The sequence below is a fragment of the Pelodiscus sinensis genome, chromosome 27 (assembly GCF_052426305.1).
Source record: "Pelodiscus sinensis isolate ZL-2025 chromosome 27, ASM5242630v1, whole genome shotgun sequence".
Taxonomy (NCBI): domain Eukaryota; kingdom Metazoa; phylum Chordata; order Testudines; family Trionychidae; genus Pelodiscus; species Pelodiscus sinensis.
This window is the reverse complement of record NC_143078.1, coordinates 6,073,437-6,096,085: the sequence shown is the minus strand read 5'-3', so window position 1 is coordinate 6,096,085 and position 22,649 is coordinate 6,073,437. Positions and strand designations below refer to the sequence as shown.

The 22,649-nt window shown below is 44.7% G+C and overlaps 1 protein-coding gene across 1 annotated transcript in view; it reads left to right on the top strand.

Moving 5' to 3' along the window:
- Positions 1–1,331: 1,331 nt before the first annotated feature.
- The window catches only part of LOC102447148 (complement receptor type 2-like), a 58,619-nt gene continuing 37,301 nt past the window's right edge, over positions 1,332–22,649 (top strand). Inside the window, exons 1-9 of the mRNA XM_089773563.1 lie at positions 1,332–1,511; positions 6,809–6,945; positions 10,161–10,346; positions 11,280–11,379; positions 14,110–14,195; positions 15,096–15,308; positions 17,506–17,688; positions 19,959–20,147; positions 20,797–20,991. Coding sequence (XP_089629689.1) covers positions 6,882–6,945; positions 10,161–10,346; positions 11,280–11,379; positions 14,110–14,195; positions 15,096–15,308; positions 17,506–17,688; positions 19,959–20,147; positions 20,797–20,991 — 1,216 coding nt within the window. The 5' untranslated portion in view covers positions 1,332–1,511; positions 6,809–6,881. The remainder of the gene's footprint in view (positions 1,512–6,808; positions 6,946–10,160; positions 10,347–11,279; positions 11,380–14,109; positions 14,196–15,095; positions 15,309–17,505; positions 17,689–19,958; positions 20,148–20,796; positions 20,992–22,649) is intronic.

Here is a 22,649-nt window from a genome sequence, read left to right as displayed (position 1 = left end):
TGAGTAACTCTGGGATGAATTAATAAGCCACACATCAGTCTGCCTGCCACTGTGTTCCTAGCAGGGCAGAACAGGACTATTCCAATGTTGGCAACTTGTTCCCCCAAAGGTGCAGCTCGCTCAGCTATCAGATACTTTCCAGAGCTTTGAAAGGGGGAGGGGTGCATGCCTGCAGAGCAGCAGAGATCAACACGCTGAGCACAGCCATCAGGGCAGGCATTGTGGGATACTGGTGGAAGCCAGTTCTGTTGACAAAACAAACAGCAGTGTCTATACTGGCTCTTTGTGGACAATAAAGGGAGGAGAAAAGAGAGAAGTCTCTCATGAGGTAGAAGTTTTTTGTTGCTGAAACAATGTGATTTTCCCAGTAAAAGTCACATTGAGGTGTGTACGCTCTCATTGTTTTGTTGCCAAAAAGCAGTTTTTGGTAACAAAACTTGGCGGCATAGACAAAGCCTTATTTTTGTTGCTCTTCTCTGGATTTTTTTCCCAATTTGTTCACTTCTTTCTTAAAGCATGGTGCCCCCTATGGGACATTGTACTCCAGTGGAGGCCTCACAGCACCAGTTAGAGTGGAACAATTCCTTCCTCTGTCTTACCTAGAAGACTCCTGTCAATACATCCCAGAATGTTTTGGGTGTTTTGGGTTGTTTGGTTGGTTGGTTGGTTTGTTTGGGGCTTTTTTGCTACAGCATTACATAGCTGTTTCAGGAGAAGAAGTGCAGCTTTTGCCATTGTAGGCACCATGGCTGGTATTTTCAGGGGGGCCAAAAAGAGGGAATAGTTCAACTCCCACTGAAATTCAGTGAGACTTGGGGGGCTAGCTCCCCTGAGCAACTTGAAAAATTCCAGCCTGAATAATTTTTGAATGAATTCAGAGACACTTGGAGAAACTATTGAAAAACCTCCATCATAAAATACCATCAGGGTCAGGAGACGTCTACTCATGTATATACAAACTGTTGTGGATTTTTCACTGAGATGGTCCCTTTTGGTATATGCCAAATAGTTGCTCTTTATAGTACTGTAATTATACCCTAACTGGTATGTGCACCATTCCTTGTTTGCTCTTGGAACAATGAACTATTCAACCAAATTCCAGAGAACTCTTTATTCAAGTCATTTTCAGTAAAGAGTTGGCAGACTAGCGCAGTAAGTAAACAATTTCGACATCTGCTTGGGATTAAATGAATTATCTAACATTTTATTTCAGGTTGAATAAATTGCTTCCTGGTCATTTTAGAGGAGGAGTTAATCATTCAGAGATAAGCAGGTGTGTACCCATCCTCCCCAACCCTCCCCCTCACCCCAGCCCCAGATCAAAACCTAGTTTCAATTTCACCATATCTCAGCACTTCTGCATGTGTAAGCATATTGTGCTACCTTCTTGTTTTGGCAAGGTAATGTCTGGGTGCAGGACGGGCTAGAGTGGTAAAGTCAGAGACACCACTTCATCGTTCGGTAACCAAATAGATCCCAGCACATGCTGCCTCTTGCTGACAATCATCTAGGTAAGTTGACTGATTCCAGACCAGCTATTTAAAGCAACATTTCTCCGAGAGAGGCCAAGGGGAATGCATTGGGGGAGGAAGCAGGAAATTCAGAACCATTAACTAACAATCAATATAATTATTTTAGCAAATATTCCCATGTGTGCAGGTATTAGTAAATGAAGCAAAACTGGATGCCATACCTAGCAGAGGAGGGGGAGTTAGCAAAGCAGAGCGAAAGCTAGAAGTGTTAGTTTTAAAGGAAAGGAGAGTGAAGAGAGGGAGAGGAGATATCTAGAGACAGATAGAAAAAGGGACTCTAGGTGATTTTAAAACAAGTACTGATTGGACGCTAAAAACTTCAGTCTGAATCTCTTGCAGTTGTTGATATGGGGCAAATCTTTTCAAAAGGGACTAAAGATCATTTTTGAAAGGGACTTGGGCACTGAGGGTCTGACCCTGAATCATTAAAATCAAGAGAAGTTTTGCCATTGACTTCCGGAGGTAAGGGGAGGGGCAGGGTCAAGAAGCCCATAGATGCCCGAGTCACTTGAGCCCTTGTGAAGTTTTCACCCCAGTCACCACTGACTCGTACACAGCTCTGACTCACACGCTTTCTATATGTTCCGCACATGTGGGAGTAATGTATTACGTGGCTGTTGTGTTGACGCCAGTGGGATCTGTACCTGCCCATGTATGACAGGATTTGTTCCATAGAGATTTACGAATAGAACATTTTTTCCTGACAGTATATTCTAGTGGGCTGAGAAGAAAGATGTGGAGAAATTGGAGAGGGTCCAGAGAAAAGCAACAAGAATGATGAAAGGTCTAGAGAACATGACCTATGAGGGAAGGCTGAAGGAATTGGGTTTGTTTAGTTTGGAGAGGAGAAGATTGAGGGGGGACATGATAGCAGTTTTCAGGTATCTAAAAGGGTGTCATGAGGAGGGAGAAAACTTGTTCATCTTGGTCTGTGAGGATAGAACAAGAAGCAATGGGCTTAAACAGCAGCAAGGGAGGTTTAGGTTGGACAATAGGAAAAAGTTCCCAACTCTCAGGGTGGTCAAACACTGGAATAAGTTGCCCAGGGAGGTTGTGGAATCTCCATCTGTGGAGATATTTAAGAGTAGGTTAGATAAACGTCTATCAGGGATGGTCTAGACCAGTTGTCCCCAACGCGGTGCCCATGGGCACCATGGCGCCCGTTGGGCCATTTCTGTGTGCCCGCCGAGTGATCAGGGCCACCCCCGGGCGTGCGGTGCATGGGCAGCCCTGCCACTGGGCGCGTGGCACATGGGCGCTGCCAGCTCCTGGGCACGTGGCACAGGCGCCGGCTTTGGGCACGCAGTGCATGGGCGGTGGTGGCCCCGCCCCCGGGCGCACGGGACATGGGCTGTTCTGGCCCCGAGCACGCGGCGCATGGGCAGCCCCACCCCTGGGCATGCAGCACAGTTGCGGCGCCAGCCCTGGGAATGTGGCGCATGGGTGGCGCCAGCTCCGGGCACAGCGTATGTGTGGCCCCGCCCCCGGTTGCCCGGCGTGTGATCGGCCCTGCCTCTGGCGCCCGGCAGGCCCAAAAGGTTGGGGACCACTGGTCTAGACAGTACTTGGTCCTGCCTTGAGGGCAGGGGACTGGACTCGATGACCTCTTGAGGTCCCTTCCAATCCTAATAGTCTATGATTCTAAGACTACATAAATTCTCTGGAAAGTGCCAATCAACCTATATCCCTGTAGACATCAATTTGTCTGCCAGGCGGAAAAGTGTCCTTACCCTGTGTGTGTTCAGACTACAGGGTTTTTTTTCAACAAAAGTTGGCTTTTGTCGAAAAAACGAAATCTGCGTCTACACTGCTACCACATTCTGTCAACAGTAAGTCAACAGAATGCAGCAGTTTTGTCGATGGCGGAAAACCTCGTTTTACTAGGAATAATGCCTTTTTTCAAAAGTACTCTTCTGAAAAAAACGTGCTATTGCATGCAAACTGTGCTTTTTTGAAAGAGAGCGTTTACACTCTCTTTCGAAAAAGCGGCTTGCTTTTTCAACAAAACTGGCTGAAGTCTAGATGCTCTTTTTTGACAGAGGCTTTGTCAACAGTATCTGTCAACAAAGCCTCTTTCGAAAAAGGCGTGCAGTCTAGACATAGCCACCTGACAATAATGAAGTTTCTGAAGACAGCCTTACAAATTGAAAAGTAGTTGGCCTCTGTTTGGAGGATAGTTTTGTGCTTTGGTCAGTGAATTTGATACCTTTTTATCACGTGGAAAGCTCAGTTGTTAGGTGAGGAGTCGAATAACTTTATGCAAAGGACAAAAATGATCTGAAGAGTTGCAGCAAAACTTCTAAACAGATACAGTGAGTCACTTCCGTATAAAATAATATGCAATTGTTCTTCACTCTGAATTCTTATTTCAGATATGTTTTATCTTATTTTATTCCTGCAAATATCAGCTACATGTCATACAGTGGTAATATGCAGCTAGCTAAGTAATTGTTTTACAGAGAAGTAGTAATTAACATAAGTCTTTCCTATTAATCACCAATAAGAGACCAATGAGCTAGCATTCATGCTCTCATCGAGTCTGAGTGCTTCGTTGGTCCCATGCAGGGGTGAGTCGTGTCACTTTCAGTTAATTTCCCCTTTGGCACCCCCCTCCTGGTCTTCCACTAGCATATTTAAGGTTTTGGGCTCCTTGCCCTCACCTATCTTGGGTGGAAACCTGCCTCTGTTTCCCTACAGACCAGGAGTTCAGGTTTCTGTTACTCGGCACTTTGATGTAATTTCCATAGTAGATCTGAGAAAAGGTTGTGTGTCTGTAATCAGTGCTTTTTTTCTAAGAAAAAAGGCGCTGGTACTCCGGGGAGGAGGGAGAGGAAATTGTTGAGGGAAAAAAAGAGAGAGAGAAAAACAAAGCTGCGCCAGGGGCCGAAATGCTGTCTCAGACCCTTTTAAGAGCCACGTGTCCTGAATGGGCTTCCGTCGCGAGCCCAGCCACCCTAGGAAAAGAAGTGCCAGTACGCCCGAGGGGAATGCAATTCATTTGAATTATGCAGGGAAAATAGGTGCAAAAAAAGCACTGTCTGTAATTTAACCTTTTCCAAGGAGGTACCAATGAATTTGTTAGGTTAAAGTCGATGCCCAGAACATTTGCTTTATCAATAGGAGGCCACAAATCTGTTTAAACTGACTGTCAGCACAACGCACAGTCAACCTGTGGAACTCCTTGCCAGAGGATGTTGTAGGACTTTAACAGGGTTTTAAAAAAAAGAGTTAAATAAATTCATGGAGATTAGGTACATCAATGTCTATTAACCAGGATCAGTAGGAATGGTGTCCCTAGCCTAGTCTCTGTTTGTCTGGAAATGGATGACAGGAGAGGGGTCACGTGATGATTCCCTGTTCTGTTCACTCCCTCTTGGGCATCTGGCATTGGCCATTGTTGGCAGACAGGATGCTGGGCTAGATGGACCTTTGGTCTGAGCCAGTATGGCCGTTCTTATGTTCTTAAACTCAGCTTTTTTATATCGGAATCACTTACTTTGTGGAAAATACGGACTTGACCCAGTATATATGAACCTCCCCATTGATGGTACCTCTCTGGAGGTGTGGGCATCCTAAATGATTAATCTTAATCACCCTAAGCCCTCACCCACTATTCTTGATTCCTGGAGGAACTGCGCTAAACTCCTCTCCTCCCACAGTTGTATAGAGTGTCTAGGCCACAGTGATACATAACCTATTCATAAGATGAATACCATATGGTCCCCACCAATCATTCCTGCAGTTGCAATATCAGTCACAACACAGCTGACAGAAACAAATAGCTCTTGACCATTTGTATTTGATCTATAACTATCTCAGTGGGCACAGGTGGGGAAACCAAGGCACGGAGTGTCAAAGTTACTTGCCTGTGGTTCTATGACAGGCCAGCAGCACAGCCAGGAATAGAGTCCAAATCTCTTGGGTCTCAGGCCACTGCTATCGTCTTTAAGCCATCCCACCTGCAATTATTAGAACTGGAGGATTGAAGGTTGACTTGAGCCGTGTTATTGACATAACTTACTAGGTTAATGTGGCTTTTGTTGCTGACTCAGGTATTTCTGTTTGCAGTGCTGTGAATGTGCCCTGGGAAAGTGTGCTGTGAGGCAAGTTTCAATAGACTGAAAAGTTAAATAACAAATGGGATTTTATTTTTCATGGAAAGACCTCAAAAAATCCAAGATATGCGTCTGATGAAAGCCTGTACGAGTTATGTGAAAATTACACTCAAATCCTTGTTGTCTTGTTGCAGAGATGTTTGCTCTCACCTCTGCTCTCAATTTTCCCCACCCTGCTTCTGTTTTGAATAGCCCAGGCCAGACCCTCTGCAGGTGTAAATCAGGGTGGCACCCCAGGCTTCCATGGGACGACTGCATTCTACACCTGCTGAGGCTGCATCTCACAGAGCTCTGCTGTAAAGTGCTTCGAGATCAGGGGTGCAGGAGCTGTGTATTGCATTATGTTTATTATTACTTGTATGACCAGTGCACATAAGAGTCCCAGGCATGGGCCACTGTGGGACCCTAGACCAGCGGTTTTCAAACTCTTTTTCTCGTGATCCAGTTGAAGAGAATTGTTGATGCCCGGGACCCAACATAATTTGACTGGAGTGTGCGCTGAGGATGGGAATTTTGGGCTATAAGAGGGGGCTCCAGCTTTGGGGGGGGGGGTCAAGCTGGAGGCATTGGTGAGAGGATTATTCTAAGAGGGGTGGGTGAGATTCTGTGGCCTGCACTGTGCAGGGGGTCAGACTAGATGATCATAATGGTCGTCCCTTCTGACCTTAAAGTCTATGAGTCTATGAGAAGAGGGGCTTACCTTGAGCGGCTTCCAGTCAGCGGTGCAGTGGGGGGGGGGCTGCCTCTCCTGGCACCACAGACCCTGCTGTGCTCCAGAAGCAGCCAGAAGCAGGTTCCCAACCAATGGGAGTGTGGAGCTAGTGCTTGGGACAGAGGCAGTGCACGGAGCCCTCTCCCCCTAGGAGCCAATCCTGTTGCTGGCCACTTGTGTGGCACTATGCAGGCTGCAGTACCAGGAGAAGGAGGGAGAGGCCTTAGCACCCCCACTAGTCACCTGATCCCTCTGCAGCAACGAGACCCAGTGCCTGACATTCCATGACCCTGTACTGGGTCGTCACCCCTAGTTTGGAAACCACTGCCCTAGAGTCTAGCTGCTATACAAGCCTAGTACAAAAAGTGGTCCTTGCCCCATCAAGCTTACAGTGTATGTCCATTCTAAATGTTAAAGACTTTTCTTCCCCCATCCCCTTATCTTTACAGATATTTAGCCTGGACAGAAATGTGGTAACTTCCTCGCTAGGTCTGCACAGAAGAGACTGTGACACAAAGAAAGATGATTTCACTAAACCCTGCCATCCCACTGTTACTTGCCGCTGTATTCGTTGTTGCTGTACACAGTGAGTAAACATGAGTATCAGGCAAAAATCCATCTGGATAAAACAACCAACCTGAACATCCAGTGAAACCGCAATGTGTAGAACCTGTTATTGGAGGTTCATATAACTTTGTTTCCCTCTGATCATTTTTCCCGCTACATCTGCACTTCTGGGTCTTGGGTCATCTCAAATTCCACTAGAAGTTTATCCGCAGTCTTGCAAGAGATGAGAACCTGTCTTCCCAATGCCCTTGGGGCTTGATACTTTTCTACTCCTGACATCCTGTGCAATCATTTACATCCGTGCAAAATGAGAACTGCAGTGCATTACATCCACATTGCACTAGTGTAAGTGACTACACAAGAGCTGTGTCTAGACTACATCTCTCTTTCAACAGAGGGATGTAAATTAGACACTTCGAAATTGCAAATGAAGTGGGGATTTAAAGATCCTGCGCTTCATTTGCCATAATTCCGTAATGGCACTCTTTCAAAAAAGCGCCATTTCAAAAGTAAAACCGTGGGCTAGACAAGGAGTCCAGGAGTCCAGGATCTTTTGAAAGAACCACATCTAGACCGCGGTTTTACTTTTGAAATGGCGCTTTTTCGAATGAGCGCCGTTACATGATTATGCAAATGAAGTACGGGATATTTAAATCCCCGCTTCATTTGCAATTTTGAAGTGTCTAATTTAGGCTTTGTCTACACTAGCTCGTTAGTTCGAGCTAGGTAGGCAAATGAGGGCAACTGGAGTTGCAAATGAAGCCCTCATTTGCCTACCTAGCTCGAACTAACGAGCTAGTGTACACATACCCTTCCATTCTTCTGTCGAAAGAGGGATGTCGTCTAGACACAGCCAAGGTGTATGGCAATGGTTAACTGAACACTTTGCTCAAGTTCTTGAGATGTGAGAGGCTTGGACGAGTGTGCATATTTTGGAGTGATGAACAATATGTGCCTTAAATCAAGCATGTGCCTGGATATGCAGGATTTCTCAGGGTTGCATCCATGATCACAGGACTCTTGAGTCCTGCCTACTCAGGGGTGTTTATAATGGGGTTAATGACTGGTGGCAAAAGTAGGCCACAAAGTTTTCCTGGCCTTTTAAGAATTTAAGCCAGAGAGCAACAGTTTCTTTTGAGTTCATTCTAGCACTTCCTTCACAAACCTTTTGACCATTCCTTTCCTCCTACTACCAATAACCTCACAAGCACCAGGTCTGTTTCCCCTCCAATAATTTACGCCTTCCCCATCTGGATTCAAAGTGTAGAATAAACTGGGTACAAGGATATTCGCTGTGGACATTCACCTTAGCAGCTGCAACCCAGCTGCTTATCCACCTTCCAGGACCCAACCTGCGGTATTTTGTGGGACAGCTGGTGACACAGCAGCCTTGACAGTGATCATGGGTAAGGATATATTATGTTCTGTCCAGACAAGCTGCAGAGAAAAAAATTCATGCATCCCTTACATTCCTCGTGAAATCTCTGAGGGTATGTCTACACTACAGTGTTATTTTGAAATAGCTTATTTTGAAATAACGCGTCTAGACACAAAATGCATTTCGAAATAGCACGTCCACACTGATAGGAACACTGAATCGCATTTAAGGTCGGCCAGAACTGGTTCTGGCAGGGCATCAGGTCAGGAGTTACCTTGTGTGGCTGCTGCCTGAGGCTATCTGAGACCTGTGCTTAAAGGGACCCTCCTTCCCCCGCCCCGGACACCCAGTTTAAGGTTTCCCTGCTTGCTTGCCTACCTTACTGAGGGACAGCAAAGCATTTTTTCTCTGCATAGTCTGGTTGCCCCCATTCAGAATACCACAGCACTCTGCAGCTGCTCTTGGACACTCTGGTGCTTCTCCTGGACATATTGCTGCGAGCCTGGCAGCACATTCTGCAGACAGTAAAAGTCTCCCTGGTGTACTCCCCTGGAGGCTTGTGCCTCATTCCTTCCTCACGTCCTTCCACTTACCCCTCCCTAACCCCCTTCCTGCTGTACAGTAAAAAAAACACATGAGTTCATTACAACAAAGTCTCTTTATTGAATTAAACTGGGATGGGGGGAATGAAACTGAGGTGATACTGGGGAAAGAAGGTGGGAGAGGGGAGGAGGGAGGGTGGGAGAGGGGAGGGGGAAACCTGGGAGGAGGGAGCTGACATGGAGAGGAAGGGGAAGGAGAAGCTCAGGGCTCAGGATTGGGGGTCTCACCGGCCCAACTGTCTCCCAGCACTGCAGGTGCAGGGGCCTCAACATCCCTGGGGGTGTGGGGATGGTGGGGAGGAAAAAGCGGGAGAAGGAGTGGGAGGAGGAGCGGTAGCTGGGGAGGCAGCAGGAGGAAGCAAGCTCTGCCCCAGGGTCGATGACCAGGATGCAATCCACGGCATCAAAATAGGGGCAGGAGTCTGGGTCTGCACGTGGTTGGGAGCTGCCCCCTGTGGCCCTGGCATACGCCTGTGCAGCTCCTTTACTTTCATGCGAACCTACTCCTGGGTTCGCATGTGGCCTTTGGTGGCCATGCTTGCTGCCATATGCCTGTAAACAGTTGCGTTCCTCCATTTAGTGTGGAGATTATGAATGTTGGAGGCATCCTCCGAAACCTGAATTAGGTCCCTGATCTCCGCACTGGACCAGGCAAGCGCCTGCCTTTTCCAGCCCCTGGCAGGCTCCTAGGAGCTGACAGACTGGTCCTAGGGAGCAGTGGAGGGCTGGCTGCCTGGCTCATGCTGGGGCCACAGGGTCAGGTGCAGCGACTGCTGGCTCTGGGCTGGCAGGCTTGGAACTGGCACAGGCACTGTGGCCAGAGTCTACACCTTTAAGGGCTCTGGGAAGGGAGAGGAGTTTTCTTGGTTGTTCCCAGAGTGGCCAGCAGGGCACCCTGGGAAGGTCTGGAGGCCCCCTATTTCAAAATAAGCATCGACCCAGCGCTTATTTTGAAATAGCAATTTCGAAATTGGTGCTATTCCTTGTGGAATGAGGTTTCCCGATTTCAAAATAAGCCCTCCACTATTTCGATTTAATTTCGAAATAGCAGTTTGGCTATGTAGATGCTGGTACAGTTATTTTGAAATAACTTTGCTGAGAGAACCATAGGAGGCAGCAGGGGATCAGTTAGGAGGCAGAGCTCAGGTAACTTTTTAAAGACCCTTGTAGTATTCCAATAATGGACATTTTATATGTAAATGAGGTCTTGACTCTAGCAGATGTTCCTAATTATGGTGCCTGTTTTCTCTCTAGGTAATTGTCCTGAACCACCGCGCTTTAATTTTGCTGAGCTGAAGGAGGACTACAGAAATACGAATAACTTCCCTGTTGATAGTATAGTGGAATACAACTGCCGCTCTGGATATGTCAAGACGTACAAATCTTCTCTTCGGTGCATGGCAAATTCTCAATGGACAACCACCTTAGAATTTTGCAAGGGTGAGTATTTTGTGGGTTTGTTTTTTTTTACTTTTTAAAAAAACTAATTGCTTTTCATCAGCCCTTTTTGACTAAAGAGCCCAATACGAGGATTGTATGCCTGGAGGGAGGGGAGACGTTTACTGATGCAAAATGAAGGCTTTCACCACTCCATTGTCAGTTTGTATCTGAAACCAGGTCAGCAGACACTAACATTTATTGCTGGGCCCTGGCTGCTCTTTGATCTTTTATGTGCAACTCCAAAGATGTTGTCAAAGCTGTTCCCCATTCTGCACTGTTCAAGTGCAGAAGGTGAGGGCCCATGAGAGACCTTAAAAATGCTTTGCCTCTATGGGCTTCTGCTTAAAAACTCTCCAAGGTCACAGATTCCCTGACCTAGGGAGGTATGTGGCCATGACCCAAGTGGAAAAAAGCCCCTTTTTTCTTGAACCCAGGAAGAGTCACTTGGGAATTTCTTTTACCAAAAGAGATCTTGCAGGGAGGGGAACAAACTCTAATCTCTGATAGCAGACCTCTCAGTCTTAGTTATGCATACACAGACCTCCAATTACTTTCCAGGACACAAGAATCAGATCATAGTCTTTAAAAAGGTGATTTTATTAACAAAACAAAAATATGTACTTAAGCATATTTGGTTGCTAGGAGTTATAGAGCAAATGAGAAAAAAGCATATTAAAGCACAGAGAATTGCTTCCCTAGGATTCAGATTTAGTTTCAATGTAAGGGGATGGGGCACATTAACTCAGCACAGAGGAGTTTAACCAAATTACAAAACAGAGAAAATACCCTGATCGCGTCTAATAAAACATTCCCTATCTACTCACTTATCTGTACTTCCAAGATCCAGTCCATTTCTAGACATGAATATTCTTGCCTGGCTCAATTCATCTCTCCCCCACAAATAAAGATTAATTCCTGTCTACTTTTTTCTAGCAAGAACATGCCCTCACCCTGGAGAGCTAGAAAATGGCAGACTTATTATTCTAACTGATCTTGTATTTGGTGCAACTGTAAACTTCACCTGTGAAGAGGGGTAAGTAATGGGGTGATAGATGTACAGGTTGTTAATTTCCAAAGGGACCATTATGACTATCTAGTTTGATCTCCTGTATAACATAGCCCAGAACATGTCACCCATATTTCACCCACTGACGGTTGGAGCTAGATCATATTTTTTGAAAGATTTCCTGTCTTGTTTTAGAGACTCCACTATGTCCCTTGGTAGGTTGCTCAAATAGTTAATTGTTAAATTCAGGCTACTGACAAGGCACAAATTGTTATCTCCTTTAAGTTTCCATTTATTGGATCTTTTTATGCCTTCGAATCATGTCAGTATTGTTGACCATCCACACATCACCTCTTACCCTGCTTTTTGAAAACCTAAATAGATTGAGCTTCCTCCACTTTAAGAAGGCAGATTTTCCTGGCCTCCAGTCTTCATTTTAGTAACCTTTTTCTACATGTTTCCTAGTTTTATGTCTTTCTTCAGAGTGTGCACAGCAGAATCAGATTCAATATTTTAGTATTAGTCTCATGGCGCCTATATATAAAGGTAATAACTTCTTCTGACTCCATACTGAACTCTCCCCTGTTTATGTTTCCAAGTATCACATCAGTCTTCTTAGCCACAGTATCTCACTAGGGGTACGTCTAGACTACAGGCTTTTGTTGACAGAAGTTTTGTCAACAAATATTGTCGACAAAGCTTCTGTCGACAAAGAGCATCTAGACTACATCCAGTTCTGTCGACAAAGCAATCCGCATTGTCAACATGAGAGTGTAGACACAAAGGACAGTGTAGATGCAAGAATGCCTTCTGTCGACAGAACTCTGTCGACAGAAGGCGTTATTCCTTGTAAAATGAGGTTTACCGTCATTGACAAAACTGCCGAGTTCTGTTGACGTTATGTCGACAGAACTCGGTGGTATTGTAGACACAGGTATAGTTTTGTCAACAAAAGTCCACACACAACCTAGGAGCTTGTGTTCACTTGTTGATTCACCGTGACCTCTCACTCCTTTTTAGAACCACTGCTTTCCAGGACACCGTCTCCCCATTCCTAGACCTATGCCTGTTGAACTGTATTAAAATGTATGGTGTTCAGATGAGCTCAGGTTACCAAGCAATCAGGATCATTCAATAAAAGTAACCTGACCTTCACATAATTTACCATTGCACCATCTGTGCCATCTGCAGATTTCAATAGCAATGGTTGTGTATTTTCTTCCAAATAATTGATAAAAATATTCAATAGCACTGGGGTGAAAACAAATGCACAGGGACCCTGGTAGAAATCACCCCCCTGGAGGACACACTCATTTATAAAGTCCTTTTTTGAAATACGCCAGTTAAGCTAGTTTTAATCTATTTAATATGTGCTAGGTTGATTTTTTTTTTTTTTGTGTACACTGCTTTTTTAAAAATCTGAACCTCATTCTGTATTAAATCCACCACCTTACTGAAGTTCAAGTACTGTATATTATATCAATGAGTTATCTTCATCAACCAAACTTCCAATCTAATGAACAAATAATATCAAGTTTGTTTGAGATGTATTTTCCACATAACCATGCTAATTATCAGCTATCCTTTTAACCCCTATCAGTCATTCTATGACTTTGCCTGAGATCAGTGTCAGGCTAACAGACCAGGGACTTTTCAGTAGGGCACACAAATCCCAGGACAAGGTCCAAGAGCTGATGTAGTCTCAGTCATCCCCACCCTGCTACAGCTGCTGTAGGTGCCAGGTTTAGAGGCTGACTGGGAAGGAGACCAGACTGCCAACTCTCACTTTGAGAGGGGCCTGGCTAAGGCCAAGAATGGCTTCAGCATAGGGATTTAAAAGAGCGGGTAATTTGGATAACTGTGTAACCACTGAACATTTCAGCAGTTACACGCACCTGCACTGCAGGGCAGCAGGCAGCTCCCTGGGAGCTACTGTGCATTGAGAGTCAGCTTAAAAGCCAACTCCCAAACATACCAGCTCCCGCTTGCTGGCCCTGCTCCCGAGGAGCCGGCTGCTGCCCTGTGCTGCTGCCTCTGATACAGAGGCAGAAGCATAGTGCGGCAGCCAGCTCCCCAGGAGAGGGACAGGCTTATGGTTTAACCCATGTAAACGGTTATCCTATTAGATCCCTACCCGAGAGACAGTTGCCTGCCAGGTCCTCTCTGTAGGAAGATGGGCATGATACAGGATTCTGTTTGATTTGTCATTGGTGACCTGCCTGCTAGTGCTGAGTAAATCTGCTGCAGATGGGTGCCCTGCCTGAAAGGGGCAATAGCTAAATAAAATACCTTTTTGGTTCTGTCCATCTGACTAGGGACCTGACAATTATTTGTCCTGAGCCCAGAAGCAACTCAGTCATAGATTCATTCCCATGATCCTACCTCTCCTTGTAAAGGCCAGGATTAATCATTGGAGATGTAGCCTCTCCAAGGAACCCAGCCTACATAGGAGAACGAGGTATCTAAGCTGCAGTTCCAGTGTGGCACTGCGACAGTATTTGGAGATTAAAAAATTTCCGTTTGGAGGCATGGTGTTTTCCCGTGAACCATGGGAACTTTCTGCAAACATCAGATACATTTTTTTTTTTTGTAAAAAGCAATTGAAAATCCAATTTACTGTTGAAAAATAGTTTTGATGAATACTTGTGGACCAATCCTACTAATCATGATGTAAGAGAAAGAAAGCCTTATTGATGATGGAGTGGGCAGCACATCCAATCGCACTTTGCATAGTAATTTCCCTGTCCCTTTATTCAGGTACAGACTAATTGGAACGGCACAAAGAAAATGTGTGCTTGAAGGATCACAAGTCACATGGGACAAAGAGATTCCATACTGCCAGCGTGAGTAGAGACTCTTAATAGCTTTCTAGTGAAAGTATAATCAGAGTTAGACAATATTTTCTCCTGCTGGATGGATTCTGCAACACAACTCATTTATCAGTTTGCTGCATACTAAATCTTGAATGCTTCAGTTTTGTTTTCCTCTTGTACTATGCTGTAGAAAACCTTGTTAACTTTCTACTCTAATGTGGGCTAGAAGCCCAAAAGAATCAGATTCTTGGTCAAGAGATCCTTGGCTAGTGTAAATTGAATCAGACCCTACTTGCTCCTCAGAGGTCTAGCATTAACATGCATATAGCACAATCTCCAAGCATTTTACTGATATCTGTATATTTAGAGAGAACTTTGCCTGCCACTCATACACAACTATCCCTAGGATGGAAAGGGACAGGGGTGTTTCCCTAGAAGAAGCAGTAACTGTTTAGGACTGAAGCATTTTGCACATAACTGAAACTATAAGCAGAGTTTAATTACCAAAATAGGAATTTTATCAGAATGCCAGAACTCATGCTTCTGCGTTTGTAGAAAGTGCCATAGAATCCTCCATACTCTTGACGGTCAAGATCTCCGTTTGATTTCTCCTCCTGCCTTCAGTTTTCATAATCCTTCTATCTATGCATCCACTCCCATCACGCTGTGGCTGCATATATACATTAGGAAAGATGCCCTGTTTTCTAGTTTTAAAATCTTGTCTCCTATAGGCCAGACCCATAACCTATCACTCCACAGTAGCCAATGGGAATCAGAATACAGTATTCCCTTGGCGTCAAATGGAGGGACACTGATTTTAAACTGAGGTTCTGGTCCATTGTGTTTTGGCCTTTTCTTTAACTAGGACATACATTAAATTCTCTCTCGCTTCCTTTCTTCCCCCTCTCCCTCCTTTTTTTCTCTCTTCAGTGATACCGTGTCTGCCTCCGCCAGACATAGAGCATGGGACACATACTGGGACGACCATGGAGGAATTCAACTATGGAACATCTGTCACTTACCAGTGTGATGCTGAAAAGAGAGGACAGGTGCCTTTCTCACTTATCGGAAAGGCCTCCATTCACTGTACAACCACAGATAATGTCAACGGACACTGGAGCGGGCCTGCCCCTCAGTGCAAAGGTGACATAATCCAATTACTGTAAGGCAAGGGTGGTGGTGTACACACACACATTAGCAACCTAAGTCAGAACTGTGCCATTCTCTAAGGGTGCATCCACACTGCACTGTTATTTTGAGATAACTAGTGTTATTTTGAAATAACAATGTGAGCATCTACACAACCATTCCGTGATTTTGAAATAATTTTGAATTAACGGACAGCTTATTCCGAAATCTGTAAACCTCATTCTCCGAGGAATAACTCCTATTCCGAACTAGCTATTTTGAAATAAGGTGTGTGTGGATGCTCCACTGCTGCTATTTTGAAATGCCCCTCACCAAGGCCATTCTAAGTTATTCCTCCCCAGTGCCTCCTGGGGCTCTAAATCAAGATAGCACATCTACTTTAGGAAAGCATGTCTCGGACTAATTTTGAGGCTTCCTTTCAGTGTAGACGTGCTATTTCGAAATAAGCTATTTCAGAATAGCAATTCTGGAATAGCTTCTTTCGAAATAGCCATGCAGTATAGACGTACCCTTACAGATTGTCCACTGATTCATCTTATCCCCACTCCTCACTGCATGTTATCAGTAACACCCATTGGAGAATGTTGCTGGGGTGCAGGAAAATGCATGTACTGTGTCCAGACTGGCATGAGTTCCTAGTCACCTTGCCAAGACCTACCTTGATCTGCCACACACTGTGTTCCTTCCAGTGCCTCCCTTAGACAAGGAGCCAGGTTACAGATATGAAGCTGGGTCAGTCAGTGTGGGAAGAGATAAGCAGATAAGGTCTGCTTGTCAGTGCGAAGCAGCATTAAGACTGCAAGGATGGAGCTGGGCTTGCAGTAGGGTGGGCAAGGAGAGGAGAAGGACAGAAGAATGGGGTTTATTTAGTTGATTCACTTAGGCTATATCTACACAGCGGAGCTATTTTGGGATACCTCCAGTATCCTGAAATAGCTATTCTGCATCTTAAGAGCAAGCCCGTTATATCAAAATATAACGGGCTCGCTATTTCAACGTCCCTGTAAACCTCATTGCATGGGGGTTAAGGGACGTTTTGGAATAGTGCCTTATTTCAAAATTTGGTCAAATTTTGAAATAAGCTATTTGGAGGTAAGGGTGCTAAGTAGACGCACCCTCAGAGTCCTCAGAATAACTGGAGCAGAATGAAAAATGTTCAAGTTTTTATGTCAAAAAAGTCCTTTAAAAAAGCATATTGTTTTGTGATAAAAAATGATTGAAAATTGTTTTATTTTTCATGACATTATTTGTAATGGTTTTTCTCCCAGAAAACTTGTATCAGATGTTATTAAAATGGTAATGGAACTTACTGAAAACCCTATATTAAGGGTTTTTTAAAAACAGGTCATATTTTTATAAGACCTATATGGGGATCAAAGGGGGGGAATATATGGAATTAAAAAGCAAACAAAAATGGTTCAATTTTGAATGATTTGAAATGAAAAGAACCCAAATGGGTTCAAATCTTTCACTCATTCTGGGAGATATTCCAGCTGTGGTTTCTGCTCATAAAACCAGAAGCATATCTTCTTCACAGGAGACACGGTCTGCGTGTCTGGATCAGCCATAAGCACAGCTGGAACTCTGATTGGAGAAATAATTTTATATTGTTCATGAATGCTAAGTTGCAAGAAGGGGCAGGTCATACAGCTCTTGCTGCTCAATGAGATCTGTCGTGTCAAAGTCTGTAATTATGTGCATGCATGTGTGTGCGCGCTCTCTCTCTCTCTCTCTCTCTCTCTCTCTCTCCTTCTCTCTCTCAATTCCCCCTCCCCAAACCCTATATCCCACAATCGCCTGTAACAGAACTGTCCTTGATGACAGTCACTAAATTCAGCAGGCGTTGTTTGATACTGTACTGGAGGTAAGAAAAGACCTGAAGAAGACTAAAACTTGCTTACTAGGTTCCATCAAAACTGATACCCCAAGGAATTGGAGAACATGGCATTATATCTTTCAGCTTTTCCTTAACACAATGTTTCAAAGAAATCAGAGTTAGCTTGTGGGGGAGATGGTTTGGGAGACAGACCAGACATGTTTAGTCATGTCATGAATCTCTGTGGGGCCATGTGCATGTTCTTTCAAATCTACATCCTCCTGGTAAATAGATCAGATTCCACAGAAGTATCTTTGTTTCCCAATTTTGAGTTAACAATACAGGTCCCACACTGACAGTGTTTTTCTTACACAGCCGTTCGGTGTGAACAGCCAAAAGTTAACCATGGAAAACAGCTGATTGGATATAGTCCTGTCTACACCTACAGATCCTCTGTTATGTTTGACTGTGAACACCGTTACACCCTCAAAGGCAGTAGTGTAGTTCGGTGCAACGAAAACAACAGCTGGGATCCTCCGTTACCAGATTGTGAGCGAAGTAAGTGTCATAGGGTGACTGCTATCTCCTTCAAACCAACCCTGCAGCCCTTGTTCACCCAAGATTCGGGGACAGGGTTGCTTGAGATGAGCCTGCAGATCTGAGCCCCTTGTCCTTCAGTCACCCACTGGCATGACTGAGAATAGCTATCTCCATTTTGCACTTAACTCTATTCCTAGAAACGGTTTCTGCCTGCACCATGGGAGGAAAAAGTAGCTCCAGGAATCCAGAATTACAAACAACATAACATAGGTCCAATTCTTGATCCTATTCAGACCAGTGGGAATATTGCCATTGAATTAAAAAAGGACTAGAAGTCAAACTTCTATATTTAATAACATACAAATATCTTATGGGGTTTCCCACTGAAGTCAATTGGGGTTTTGCGATTGACTTTAGTGGGAGGCAGGTACTGGACCTGTAGAAGACATGAGGTGACATCCCAGTTCTACTTCATTCAGTGGCTATTTTGCCATTGTTTTCAATAGGAACAAAGTTTCACCCTATGGTACGGAAGGATTTTGAGCTCCTATTTCCTACTAGTGCCTTCACTTCTAATACTGAGCAGGCCTTCGCTGCTGCCTCATCAGCATGAGGTGTCGGGAACAGGACCTTTGCTAGTGTAATTAGTTATCTGTGTGCTGCTTTTCAGAAAAATCTCCATGTAGGCACCTGGTTACCTAGGCTGCCAAGCAATAATGCAGTGCTGTAGCCGTGTCAGTCCCTGGATGTTAGAAAGACAAGGAGGGTGAGATAATACTTTTTATTGGCCCAACACACGGCGAGAGTGTGCTGTTCGAAAGCTTGTCTCTCTCCCCAACAGAAGCTTGTCTAGTAAAGGGTATTATTTCACCCACCTTGCCAGAAGATAGACATGCCAGGGCACTTTGGAATAGGATTGTTTCTGGCTTGTCAGGGAGGACCTACACTAAACTGAACATTTGTTACAGTGTCTCAAAGTGTAACTGGGTTAGTCTGTAACTTTAAATATATATCATGAGCTTTCATGAGCAAAACCCACTTCCTCAGATGAGCTGGAGTAGAAACAACAGGGCTGTGTCTACACTGGCCACTTATTCTGGAAAATCAGCCGCTTTTCCGGAATAACTTGCCAGCTGTCTACACTGGCCCCTTGAATTTCCAGAAAAGCACTGACGATCGACTGTAAAATCATCAGTGTTTTTCCGGAAAAACTATGCTGCTTCCATTCGGGCAAAATTCCTTTTCCGGAAAACTGTTCCGGAAAAGGGCCAGTGTAGACAGCACAGATTTCTTTTCCGCAAAAAAGCCCCGATCGCGAAAATGACGATCGGGGCTTTTTTGCAGAAAAGCGCGTCTACATTGGCATGGACGCTTTTCCGGAAAAAGTGCTTTTCCAGAAAAGCATCCTGCCAATGTAGACGTGCTTTTTCCGGAAATATTTATAACGGAAAACTGTTCCGTTTTAAGCATTTCCGGAAAAGGATGCCAGTGTAGACATAGCCCAGAAACCCAGAATTTATAACAGAAAAAGAATGGGGAGGGAGGAGGAAAAAGATACCTGTCAATTGTAGGACCAGTGCTAAAATAGTGATACAACCAGTTTTATGTCTCTTTGGTTTTAAGAGAGGAAGTCGTCACTGCTGTGTAAACCTGCATCTCACTGAGCTGACAGCTCCATGGTACGGCTGTTCAATGCTTTGTAGGTTGAAAATAGGGATTCCAGTTTAATTCCGCCACAGGCAGTGTTGCCTAGTGGATAGCACACTGGATGTGGGATTCAGGAGACCTGGATTTATCCCTGACTCTGCCACTGCCCTGCTGGGTGGCCATGAGCAAGCTGCTTCCTCATTCTGTGGCTCAGTTTTCCCCGTAAAATGGGAATAACGATATTGGCCTTTTTTGTGAAGTGCTTTGAGATCTACTGAAGAAGAGCTACAGGTTATTGTTGTTTGTTTATGTATTTATTATATAAGTTGTTATATTGCATCCATTACCCTCGTATTTGAGTGTCTTCCAGTATTGCATTAAATAAAGTAACTGTGCAGCTGGCATGTGTTTTTGGGGGTTTTTTTTGTTTGTTTGTTTGGTTTGGTTTGGTTTCCCTCTCCTTGGGAGAAAAGTATGTGCAGCCAAGTTTCTTGTTTTGTGATAGTTTTAGATTTGGGAGGGGGGGGGTTGTTTGTTTATTTAAAATATATGTCTTTCATGTCACATTCTTGTAGAGAAGAATGCATTGTCACTAGGATTTCCCAGTTACATATGCCCTTAACTTTTATTTTTGTTCTTAGGTAGCTGTGATGACCCGCCTGTCATTCCTAATACTTCTCAAGATCATTCTCACAGCACATTGTTTCCAGCTGGGACTGTTGTGACATATAACTGTGAGAGAGGTTATGAATTAAAACCTGGAATATCCTCCGCAAGTGTTACCTGTCTAAATGATTTTACATGGTCAAAACACCAAAACTTTTGTCGGAGTAAGCATATTAATCTTTGGTTTAGCTGTCTTTGTTTTATCTGAGCTACCAAATTAACAAATTTAGGAGCCTGTTATTCTATAGTCGATATGTGGGTCAAAGTGTGTGTGTGTGTGTGTGTGTGTGTGTGTGTGTGTGTGTATGAGAGAGAGAGTGTGTGTAAATGTGTATTCTGAGAGTTCTTAATTTAACAGTAGGAAGCAGGGTCATACTAATTTAGTTTGTACATTCATGAACCAGTCATCTGCTCCCATGTACCACCTCCATATTACTTAAAGCAGATGACTATCAAGGCGGATTCTACACAGAATTTATTGTAACACAGCAATCAGAGTTGTTCAGAGCCCTGATCAGAATCAAAATATCCTGCCAGCTGCAATTCAAATAGTTGCCCAGAAGAAAACTGACAATGATACTCCTCAATCCACATGAGACATGCCCACTAACAGTCACAGCAGGAAGAAATTATTTGCGATCTCACTCGATGATGGAAAACTTGTACCAAAAGCCAGTCTCTTCAAAAATGTGAAGGCAAGGCTGACTTTCTGTGGCTAGCAAATTGTTATGTTGCTCCATAGATACATCTGCTGCTACTGGGTTGTTTTTGCTCTGATTGAATTCTGTTGGGGATGGGGATGTTTCTTTGCAGGAGTTCGATGTCCATATCCAAACATTCCCAATGGAAAAGCGACACTTTGGTACGGATCTAGAAAAGAAGCATATGAGTATGAGGACAGGATTACCGTGGCATGTAATGTTGGTTACGCTCTCAGAAGCATTGAAACACGGTATATGTGCCGAGACAGTCGTGAATGGGATCCTCCATTACCAGTTTGTGAACCACGTACGTATAATAGTGAAGAACTCTGATTTAGGGACCTGCCCTAATCCCAAACAAATGCATTATTATATATTTGTATTATGGTAGCATGTCGAGCCCCCAGTTGGAAAAAGAGGGTCTCTCCCTTCGCTCCCACCCCCACCTCCTCTCTTCTCGCTTCCCTTCTTCTGCCTCTATCACTTTGAACCTCTGTCTTCCCCTTCAGTCATCTCCTAAAAGGTCCTGAGGGTCCCGTGTCCTTAGAACAGTGATCCTGGTTTCCTCGCCAAATTCTAGCTCTGCCATTGCACCCTGCCTCCCCCTCTTCTCTGGTAGTTCCAAAAAGATGAGGTGTTTTTCTTCATGTAAGCGCTTGTTCCACAGAGTTCTCGAGCACAGGCTCAGCTCAGCACAAGCGTGGCCTTGATTTCCGGGAGGAGACATTTCCATGCTTAAACCCGAAGTACATTTTAAGCACTTTGCCAGGCTGGGGCCTGGGAGAAGTAGCTGCATTTGTCTGGTAGATGGGGTAGGTATGGATGTAACAGATTGAAAAGTCTGATAAAATTGTAGGATCATTACAATGACTGACAGGCAGGCCAAATGCTATTGGCATAGAGGCAGTTCATAGAGATTCTTTCTGGTCCCTTTCTCTCCTTTCTTCCATCAGGAGGTGAGGACGTGGAAGGGGATTCAATGTATGTGGTTAGTACTACAGAAGCAACCATGTCACTGAGTGGCCGCACTGCATGAGCGGACCATTGGGGTCTTGTTATACTGCTTCAGTTCATTCCAGCTTTACCCCTGCAACCCTCGTTCATTCCAGGGGACAAGCCCAGAAGAGGGGCAGGAACCCTCTGGTGAAAGAGGAGAAGAGAAACTGATGTAGTTTGGGGCTGCAGCAGGCAGGCTGAGTTTCTTCTGATGAGTTCTGCAGGGACCGTGGATGTATGAGTGCCCATGAAAGACCCCAGTGTTTGAGTCCTGTCAGGCACGCACAATGAAATCTGATGAGGTTCAACAAGGACAAGTGTAGAGTCCTGCACTTGGGAAGAAGAATCCCAAGCATTGTGACAGGCTGGGGACCAACCAGTTAAGTAGTAGTTCTGGAGAAAAGGACCTGGGGGCTACAGTGGATGAAAAGCTGGATATGAGTCAACAGTGTGCCCTTGTAGCCAAGAAGGCTAATGGCATATTAGGTTGCATTAAGAAGAGCATTGCCAGCAGATCCAGAGATGTCATTATTCCCCTTTATTCAGCTTTGGTAAGGCCACATCTGGAGTATTGTATCCAGTTCTGAGCCCCACACTATAGAAAGGATGTGGACGCATTGGAGAGGGTCCAGCGGAGGGCAACCAAAATGATTAGGGGGCTGGAGCATATGACCTATGAGGAGAGGCTGAGGGACTTGGGTTTGTTTAGTCTGCAGAAGAGAAGAGTGAGGGGGGATTTGATAGCAGCCTTCAACTTCCTGAAGGGAGGTTCCAAAGAGGATGGAGAGAGGCTGTTCTCAGTAGTGACAGAGGGCAGAACAAGGAGCAATGGTCTCAAGTTGTGGTGGGAGAGGTCCAGGTTGGATATTAGGAAAAACTATTTCACTAGGAGGGTGGTGAAGCACTGGAATGGGTTCCCTAGGGAAGTAGTGGAGTCTCCATCCCTAGAGATGTTTAAGTCTCAGCTTG